General features: G+C 48.6%; 1 protein-coding gene across 1 annotated transcript; it reads right to left on the minus strand.

The window, feature by feature from the left end:
• Window positions 1-263: 263 nt before the first annotated feature.
• Krt39 (keratin 39) lies at window positions 264-7,387 on the minus strand. The gene is made up of 7 exons (XM_004633737.1): window positions 6,920-7,387; window positions 4,796-4,878; window positions 4,038-4,194; window positions 3,274-3,435; window positions 3,046-3,171; window positions 1,415-1,635; window positions 264-513 (listed from the first exon to the last, which is right to left on the minus strand). Exons 1-7 carry the CDS (start codon window positions 7,385-7,387, stop codon window positions 264-266), a joined length of 1,467 nt encoding a protein of 488 aa, XP_004633794.1.
• Window positions 7,388-10,290: the final 2,903 nt, after the last annotated feature.

Consider the following 10,290-nt stretch of genomic DNA (forward strand, 5'->3'; position numbering starts at 1 on the left):
GTCACCTGGGAGCCAAGCAATGTGGGCCAACTCACCGATCGGTGCCCGCCCCCAGGCAGAGGCAGGATGTCCTTCTGGAGAAGTGCAATTCATTGGCATGCTGACGGCAGTGACTTAGCGGGGGAGTGAATAAGAGATACCTATGGGCGGGAACCGTGTAGCAGTAGGAGACTAGGTACCTGACGGGCCTGGGGGTTAACCCTTTCTGGCAGGAGCATGCACTGGCCTCTCATGCATGAGGGTCACGTCCATCACCTTGGCTGTTAGACTCTGGCGGGGCGGGTGATGTAGCACGGCTGCACGTGCTCGTAAGACGAGATGACCTTCCCGTCCTTGAGCTCCTTGGTGATGGTGCATATTTTAACCAGGATCCGGGACGGGAGGCCACAGGTCTTGCGCATCACAGCAGGGGTCCGGGCTGTGCACACGGGGACAGGGCATTCCCAGACTCTGGCCTGGCGGGTGGCACAAATGGAGGGCTGCGGGTTGGTGGTGCATGGGTTGCACAGCAGCCTAAGGAGAAGACAGAATTTTACTTGTGGTGGTGGGGTAGCGATGGCCAGGAAGAAAGTGGGGGCGGCTAAGTTTTCAGCATTTGTCCTTCGGAGTGTGTATTTTCCCGTGTTCTTTCATTCTGAATGGAAGCTAGTAGAAGAACACAATCAGGCCGACTCATGGGAGAACAGTAGTCTGAGGTGAGCGCTGTTACATATGTACGTTCTCAAGCTAACGCCAGAGCGCTACGCAGAGAAACCTGGACCAGTGGTCAGAGCCCGGCTGGTCCTGAGCTTTGACTTTCATCCGCAGGGTGGACGCCGCAGGACCCGCACTCAGGATCGGCAGTGAGAAGGGCCCCCCCTTAAGGTCTGAGTGAGGGACATCAGTCAGATCCTTATCCTGTGGGGAGTTCTCTGATTACCCTGGGGAGACAATTGTTCTTTGTGACCGCCAAGGTAAGCCTGCACTTGCTGAATTGGTGTAGACGAGGTGAGCGCATCCTGGGTCGGTCAGCTGATTTTCGTTTTTAAAATAATACAACTGTCATTTTAAAAAGATGTGAAACACGCATGTGTACGCACAGCTGTTGGCCTCGAGGACTGATGGCCGCAAAGGGCTGGGGGCGCTGCCTGAACATGGCATTCCTCCAGAGGGACCCGGCTCATCTTCTTCTTCTAGGAAAGCAAGGCATTCCTGTGTGTGTGTGTGTGTGTGTGTGTGTGTGTGTGTCTGTCTGTCTGTCTGTCTGTCTGTCTGTCTGTACAGGGACTAGTCACATCCATCTTTGGGGAAATGCTTTTTCCTCTAGTAATGTGCTGAACCCTAAGAAACTAAGCAGTTACAAAGAGTTAACATGTGTGCTGTTCGATGCAGCTGCCGGGCTCAGCCTACATCTCTGCACTGTTGGTTTACATACTTGCCATCCCAGCTCTCCAGCAGGCTGCGGTAGGTGGCGATCTCGCACTCCAGCCGGGACCTGGTGTCCAGCAGAACCTCGTATTCTTGGTTCTGTCCTTCCAGGGTGCTTCGGATCTCTGCCAGCTGAGCCTCCAGGTTATGGATCAGATCCTGGATCTGGGACAGCAGGGCCGTGTAGCGGGCCTCCGTCTCCTCTAGGATACGTTCTTGGGAGTCTCTCTGCCACAGAAGGAGAAGGTCAGGTTAATAACGATGCCTCCTGGGGAGAGAACTCAGTGGCCCAAGCGCCTGCCTGGCAAGCGCAAGGTCCTGAGCTCAATCCCTAGTATTAAAAACAAACAAAATGATGCTACTTCCTTTAAGAGAGGTCATTGTTTAAGTCATTTTGAGCCATGATTTCTTTGTGACAGTGTGAATGGCTCTCCAAGCCCTTTTATTACGCCCTACCCAAAGAAATCCAAGAACAAAATCACCCATTATATGAAAGCTTGTTTTCCTTTATCACCTCTCTGTTTTCCTTCTGTTCTTTTTGGCCACCTAATAATGTCTCGCCTCATCCTCCCACTTCTGAGAAAAAAGGAAGTTTTGAACTCATATACACCCAAGCGTTAAAATACGTCACCATGATACCTCATTCTATGAGTATTATTCATGTCCTAAATCAAAAGTGAGTGAGGTTTAGCTGCAAACATTTCCTTCACTGGGTCAATTCTTTTATGTGTAAGACATTAGAGTCCAAACTTCAATAAGTAGCATTCTTTCCTAATCTATCACTCTGTGAATCTACTGCTGATCATGAGATTTTAGGTTGCAATAATCTGGGATTTGCATGATTATCCCCGTTCTTATAGGTGTGAGAGCTGAGGTTCGGAAGGTTACGTGAGCTGCCCAAAGTTGCAGGAGCATCTGGCGACAGCACAGCGCGGGGGCAGGTTTTGCCTAATGGGCTTCCCCTCAGGGTTTCAAAGTAATTCCCTGCTGTAGAAAGGCAGTGTGATGAGGCCCAAGAGCTGCTGGTGTTGGAGTCTGGATTCTGCCTCCAACTCTGAGGTGTTGGGTGGGTTGCTGCATGGTGGAGTGGCTCAGTGTCTTCCTTCCCGTGTGGCAGAGGCGGGATGCCACTTCTGTTGGATTTGTCCTAGGAAAACCACCTTAGCTCTTAGAACTCGGTCAGTAGACTTGGTGGCTAATTATGCAGCTTTCCTCATAGGCTTGTTTTATGATTCCACTATGATAGCTTATAAAAATGCATATATAATCATGTGCTCTCCTTGTGTTTCCCAAAGTGTAATCCCCGCATCATGATTACTATGAGATGCTCTTAAAAAAAAAAAAAAAGAGGGCCCACAGTCAAGTAAGTTTTGGAATGCTGAATAAATACCATCCGGTCCCTTTTGGCAGGTTCATTCAGCTTACTAAGGGGGTCAAGCAAGCCACCCTGTTTAACCTTTGTTTAACTCAGCACTCCTCGGACTTATTTGACTCTGAAGTCTTTTCTCAGCGGTAGACTCTTTAACAGACAGAAGATCTGCGGTTCTAAGGCACACAGTTTGGGAAACATCGCAAGACACACGTGTCAGGGGCTGTTGCCACCACCGCTGTCTTGGGCTCGGTCAGCTTGCTGGGTACCATTCGCTGCTGGGCCTGCCGTTCGACCTCCAGGGCGTTCGCGGTGCGTCTCAGCTCTATGAGCTCTGCCTGGCAGCACTGCTGCTGGTGAGAGCTGGTTACCACCTGCTGGTTCAGCTCCTGCATCTGAAAGGCAAGGGCCACAGGAGTCACGGCAGGAAGGCACAGCTGGCGGAAGGGCCCCCGGGGGGCTCAGCTGAGCGCTGCCCGCGTTTCCGTGCTCCCCACCTGTGTGTTGAACCACTGCTCCATGTCCTTCCGGTTTGTCTCCATGATGGACTCATACTGACATCTCATGCTTTGTAGAATCTGGTTCAAGTCCACAGAAGGGGCAGCAGTCACTTCAATGCTGAGTCTGTCCCCAAGCTGGCTCTGGAGCGAACTGACTTCCTGTGGAAAGGAAAAGAGCATGAAGTTACTGGGTGAACGGGCGACGCTGGCACTGTCATTTCAGCCTAAGAGCAACAACTTGGCCAAACCGTGTCTCACAATAAAGGGATACTGGCTTGTAGGTGTTGCTGAGGTGCCACAGATGGCCAAAGGCTGTCCCCGCTATGGTTTTGGATTCCATAGGTGGCAAAATAAAGAACTAACTAATGAGATCAGAGTTCCAAAAAATTTAGGTCATTTTTAGGGGCAGGTACTGGAGGACCCGGTGTAGAGGAGGAAGGAGGAATTTATCGTGGGAGACCACAGTCTCTGTGATGCCGACGTGGGCTTGCATCAGTAGGAGCTGCGGAAGGGTATGCTCAGGGATGTCTAAAAATGATGGGAAATTTGCAAGGACAGAATAAAACAGGATACTGGAGACTTTTGGGTTCACGGGGCTTTGAAGTGCCTTGAACCTGTGGTTCAGGCAGTGACAGGGACATCAGGAGGGTCACAAGCCTGAGAAGTGTCCACAGCACGTGCCCTCAGTCTAGTACATTCCCAAGGAAACGGTGCGGCTTTTAGAGGCTTAGCTGTGCTGACACTCTCGGTATTTCTCTGACCTCCTCGTGGTTGGTTTTCAGGCAGAGCAGCTCCCCCTTCAGGGACTGGACTCGAGCCTGCAGGTCAGCCTCGCCCAAAGTCAGTGCATCCAGGACCTGCCGCAGGGCGCTGGTGTCTGCCTCCACGAGCTGCCGCAGGGACACATCTGCTTCGAACCTGGAAAGGCCAGGAGACACGAAAGACATCCTGTATAGAGGAGCATCCAGCCCAGCAGAACTTCATCTACTGTCAGTTAGTGTATTTCTACGGCAGGTTTTGTTCTCTTGAGAAGACAGACCAGCAGCACGACTTGGCTCTTGTGCCTAAATACCTCAGAGCGGTGCCACTTGGAGTGAGGAAATTCGCACTCCCACCTCTGTCTCTAGTTTCGGTGCAGTGTGAGAAGAACCTTGGGTGAGGGCTCAGAAATGCTGGTTCTACGGTCTGGCCTGGTCTTGTGTTAATTGTGTACCTTTGAAAGCAACTTCCCCACTCAACCACAGTGTATCCCCTTCAGTGGGTGATAAGGCTCCGGCCCTTCCTATCTTACTGAGCTTTTGTGTGGGTGCTTAGCTGAGTCCAGCTGCTGGAACTGTGGGTACATGCATGCGTGAGGACTGGGAACCCTAATCATGCATTGAACCTGAAGTTCTCTTCCGGGGTGGTGCAGCATGCCAGGGAGTGGGAGGTGTGGCAGATGCGAGGATAACCTGATGGGCAGCATGGGATCAGACTTGGGGTGCATTCTGCCACCCAAGACAGGGATGGGGGGGCTTACTTGGCTCTTAAGTCATCTGCAGTCAGTTTGGTGTTGTCAATTTGTGAGACCAGCCTGGAATTCTCAGCCTTGGTACACAAGATCTAGAATTAAGAAGTTGCACACACAAATGAGACAAACACCAGGATCTCTTTTAAGAACCAAGGGGCTCGAGTGTGTTTGCACTAACAGGGAAGGCCAGGGAGATGCCGCATGGTCTGGTCTTCCAAGCAAGGCTCAAGAAGCCTGGGAGACTCTGGAGAACCCGAGTTCTTGTTATTTTCTTCAAAGGCAAGCAAAAATTACTTTAATAGAAATGTATGTGTGTCTTCCTGTCATGAGCCCCAGCCCTCAACGGAATTCAAATTCCAAACTGTAAAATCTATTCTAAATTTACCTAACATAAGAATGTCAGATAGACTGGAAACTCCATAAAAGCAGGGACATTTCTAGGTCACCAGCATTGTCCCACATTCTGGAATGATGGCTTGGAACATTGTTGGTAATGCTCAGCAAGTATATGCCGAACAAATAAAACCGAATATTACTCAGCTATAAAAAAATGATAAGCTAGAGGCTTTTCTAGGTAAGTGGACACAACTACAGTCTATACTCACAAGTAAAATAAATCACACCTGCACGTGTGGACACTGCCTTGTCTCCCTAGCGTGAGCACCTGAAAGAGTAAAGAAAATCTGATAGGTATAATAGATACTGTGAAAGGGAAAGAAACTTTTCGAAGGGAAGGAACTGGGATGAGAGAAAGGAGAAAGGAAAGAAGGAAGGGAAAAAGAAAAAAATATATATATATACACAGGACAGCTTGGATAATTGTACTGCTGATTTCTACTGGTCTACTGGAAGGAGCAGTTAATGCTTAAATTGTTTGCTTTCTTTTTAATTTTTTGGTAAACTGCGTGCTTATATGTGTAATGTGAACACCTAATTTGCAGGCAACAGTAAGCAACGTACGACCACTGTGCTGCTGATTTGCGCTGGTCTATTGAAGGGAGTAGTTAATACTCACAATTTTCTCTTTTCTTTTAATTTTTTTTTGACCGATTTTCTACCAATGCTTCTAAATCTGGTAATCTGAGCAACTACTTTGAAGAGTGCAATACGCACTGCGACAACCACTGTTGAATTAAGAAACATTTAAATAAATGAACCACATGAATCTAGATGTGGAGCAGCTGCCTCTCTGGTCTTGCGTTCATTGTGTTCCTTTGAATAAGCAACTTCCCCACTCAACCACAGCGTAAGCCCTTCAATGGGGTGATAAGGCTCCGGCCCTTCCTGTCTTACTGAGCTTTTGTGTGGGTGCTTAGCTGGGTCCATCTGGTGAAACTGCACACACGTGCGTGAGGACTGGGAACCCTAATCATGCACTGAACCCGAAGTTCCCTTCCGGGGTGGGGCAGCCTGCCTCTCTCACTATGAATGGGACACTTAGGTTGGTGTAGAAACTGTTCAGAAACATAAAGATGATAAAATGAACATAGAAGGAGAAAAAGGTGGTGATGGTCATAAATGGATTAAACACTAAACTGACTGGAAATGTATTAAAACAGAACCTAGGGCCAGCCAAATAGCTCAGCAGATTAAAGTGCCTACAAGCAGGTGTAGGGCTCAGGAGTTCGATCCTGGGCGCCTCCGGGGCGCGCTTGAGAGGGCGACTGAGACAGGGCGTGGTGGTGTGCGACTGTAATCCCAGCTCTTGGGAGGCTGTAAACAGGCAGATCACTATGAGTTGGCTCCAGTAGTGAGCCCCTGAACACCCTGTAGACCTTTTCCTAAAACACACACACACACACACACACACACACACACACACACACACACCCAGAACCTATATGCTCAGGGTCCGGTTGTTTGTCCTCTTTCTTAAAGCAGTGGTAGCAACTGGGTATTAACCTGCCCTGATCTTAAGCTAGCTCCTTATAATGCCCGATGCTGCTTATTTCTAGGACAGGGAAGCGCACAAGTCTGAATGGTACCTCAGGATGATAATTCACTCAAGAATTCACCGTATTTTTCCAAAATTTTCAGTATAAAAGAAACTAAAAATATGTAAAGCTTAGCGAATGTCCTCTGCGCAGAGACCCCCTGTTCAGGATCAGTTAAATTGGTGGCTGAGGGCCTTACCTTCTGCTGGAGCTCCTCAATGGTGGCGTAGTAGGACAGGTAGTTGGGACCCGGGGCAGGGCACACTTTGTCACACTCCTCCTGGATTTTGCGTTCCAGCGCGGCGTTCTCTCGCTCTAGCTTTCGCACCTGTTCCAGGTAGCTAGCAAGGCGGCCGTTCAGGAGCTGCATGGTCTCTTTCTCGTGGCTGTTGATTCCTTCCCAGTACCAGACGTGGTCATCCAGGCAGGGCTGGCCACTGGAGCTGCTCAGCAGGTAGATGGGGCTGTGGCAGAGGCTCAGGGCCGACTGGCAGCCGGGGCCCTGGGGAGTTCTCAGCAGGGGGCCGGCCGGCCGGCAGCTGTTGGCTTCAGGGCTGTCGTGCCGGCAGCTGCTGTTAGGAGTGATGGTGCTCACATCTGTAATCCCAGAGCAGCTGTGGGCTGGGGTTGAGGGGGCAGTAGCTGTGGTACAGCCCTGGGTTTCCATTGTGCGTGCCCAGCTCAGTGTATCTCCAAGTCTGTGGTCTCCGGCGCCAGAAGCCCCAGAAGGCTCTTGGCTTCTTCCTCTTTGAAGTGCTTATGTAGCTTCTGCTCTGGGCGGGTCACCACAGAGGGATGTTTTCCTTTCTAATGTTTATAGTGAATCCCACGGGCACATCTCATTGGTCTGCTTTATACTTGCCTGGGAAGAGTCACTTGTCTATAAAAGTGGGCATTTAGGTGTTACTAAGTTATTACCCATCACAACCACCACTTGTCACCACTTTACATCACCTCTTCAAAAGATGCTGTCATCACAGACCTGACAGCATCCATTATTAAGCAGGTGTGAGTGTCCCAAGTCCATTAATCCTTGTTGACCTCTCTGCACTGCATCTATCCTGATTAGGCATCAGTCCCTCCCTCCCTCGTTTCCTTTCTTCTCTAGAAAAGGGAAACTATACTAAATCCAGCAATTCTTGGTGAACTCAGAAATCAGTGTGTTGTTTTGTACTACCCAACTGGTGTTTAGCCCTTTTTTATTGTTCAGGTTTGGTGAGGATGGGTTTCGAGGTGTGACAGCCTTTTTCGTGCTCTGTGTTTGCTTGTGGTGTTGTGTTAGCTTATCATTCTCCACAGTGTTGATCTGTTAAAACATATATTCTGTTTTGAAGAAAATGCTTGGCATTTCAGCATTCTCTGTGAGAAGTTGTTTGCTTATGCCCCTTTGGGGAGATCTGGGATGAAGTATTTTTCCATCTTTTCAGCTTCTGTCGGTATCTGCTCTGGCTCGGGGAAGTTCCCACAAAGCATGCCTGTTAGAGGCTTGGTAACTGCCCTGTTTCTGTTGGGGGAACCTTTAAGAGGTGGGGCTGTGGGGAGGAGGTGAGGGCCTGGAGGCGTCCTCCAAGGGCTCTTGGGGCTGCAGCTCCTTCCCCTCTCTCTGCCCTCCCGCTGCTGTGAGGTGTGTGGTTTCCTGGGCCTCCCAGGCCCTCCGTGATGCTCTGCCTCTCTACGGCCCAAAGCAATGGAACCAACTAACTGTGGAACCACTGAAACCGCGAGCCAAAGACATTTCCTGCTTGGAAATTTCCAAGCAGGAAATGTCTTTTCCCACAGCAGCGAAAGCTGACTAACACAGCACTTTGGCCTGTGGCCTCCTCCCTCTTCAAAGCCAGCAAGGCTCATGGACTCTTCCTCGTCTCACCTCCCTCTGACACAGCCTCTGCCTCCCTCTTACAATTAAGGACTTCAGGGTTTGCACTGGGATTCCCAGATAATCCAAAGTAATCTTCCTGTTTTAAATCAGCTGGTCAGCAGCCTCACTTCCCCTTTGTTGTGTAGCTTGCCATAATCATAGTTTCTGGGATTGAGACATGGACATTTTTGGGGGTAGAGGGTATTATTTGCACACTATATCAATGGAAGGAGGGCTGGCCAAATAGCTCAGCAGGTTAAAGCACCTGCTTAGGCAGATGCAGCGGTCGGGGTTTGATCCCAGGTGTGCAGTGCCCCCACATGCGCTGAGATAGTGATTGAGACTGGGCCTGGTGGCACATGCCTATAATCCCAGCTCTTGGAAGGCTGAACACAGGCGGATCACTACAAGTCCGATCTATGTAGTGAGACCCTGTAGACCCTGTAGACCAAAATACAAAAAATAAATAAGTAAATAAATAAATAAATGTATCAATGGAAGGAAAAATCTTTTAATTTTTAATATCACCAACAAATGCAAAATGTACAGGAATAAATTTAGATATGGATTTAAGATTTATTTGAATAAAGTGTTAAAATATACCAGAGGACAGACAGCTAGAATAAATGGAATGATATCATGTTCTTAGATGAAAATATAGTACTCACCATTACAAAAATGTCACGTGTTTTAATATTAATTCAACTTGGTGTTTAAAAGTGCATTAAGATCTTCCCCAAACAGGAATTTTTTTTTCAATTAGACAAGATAATTCTTAACTTTTTTTTTTAGGAAAACAAAAGTTAATAGCCAAGAAAATTCTGAGAAAAGTAGTCCTTCCAAGATATTAGAACATACTTTAAAATTTAATTAAAATATAGTATTGCTGCATGAACGGCCAGGTCAACAGAATGACCTCACCAGTTTAAAAACCTCCCCAAAACATTGGAATTTATTATTTGGTAAATAAGACACTTCAAGTGAACAGGGAAAATGTAGATTATCAATCCCACACACTCCTGACAATTCTGTATCCCTCTTGGGGGGGGGGGCAAGAAATATGGAAGCTGTTATGGTTTGTGTCTAACTGTCCCCCAAAGTCCCAGACAGTCATAGATGGGGCTTTTTCTCAGGTGGTTGGATCTAGAGTGCGTGATGCTGGGATTGATTCCTGGTGCAGTGTTGGGATCGAGGGCTCTAGGATTAAGGGTGTGAGTGCTGCCCTCCGGGATGAGACAGAAGGCGCAGAAAGGTCCTGCTGGCTCGCTCCTGCTGCCCTGCCAGGAGCGGCTGCCTTCTGTGGAGCCCCCTGCTAGACCCCTGCCTTGGCGTGGTCAGTCATGGGCGGAGCCCTCTGCAAGCTGTGAGCTACAGCCCTTCCCCTTTAACCTCAGGTGTTGGGTATTTCATCTCAGCAAGGAGAGCAGAGTAAGACAGCCCTGCTCCTGCGCACCTTAGGGTAGGACCAGTGACAAGCGGGTCAAAGATCTAGCGGGGAAAATGGAAATAATAAATGCACTAAGAGAAAGCAGCATAATTATGTTATACCTTTCAGTCGGAAGGCCTTTCCAATAATGACTCAAAATTAAGAAATCATAAAAACACTGGTAAATTTCACCAGTTTCAGTGTTCGAAGTTGTGCTTGGATAAAAACCACAGCCTAGAAAAAAGACAAGATGACAAGACACGAGAGAAAAGAAAATGGAACACGG

Source organism: Octodon degus, unplaced genomic scaffold (genome assembly GCF_000260255.1).
Source record: "Octodon degus isolate 3935 unplaced genomic scaffold, OctDeg1.0 scaffold00056, whole genome shotgun sequence".
In the NCBI taxonomy this organism is placed as follows: Eukaryota; Metazoa; Chordata; class Mammalia; order Rodentia; family Octodontidae; genus Octodon; species Octodon degus.

Coding starts and splice junctions, on each gene's coding strand:
- Krt39 (XM_004633737.1), bottom strand. CDS start 7,387: ATGGAAACCCAGGGCTGTACCACAGCTACTGCCCCCTCAACCCCAGCC. Junction 3,436..4,037: donor TGAAAACCAACCACGAGGAG/GTCAGAGAAATA, acceptor TCCTTTCCACAG/GAAGTCAGTTCGCTCCAGAG. Junction 514..1,414: donor CTGGAGAGCTGGGATGGCAA/GTATGTAAACCA, acceptor TCTTCTCCTTAG/GCTGCTGTGCAACCCATGCA.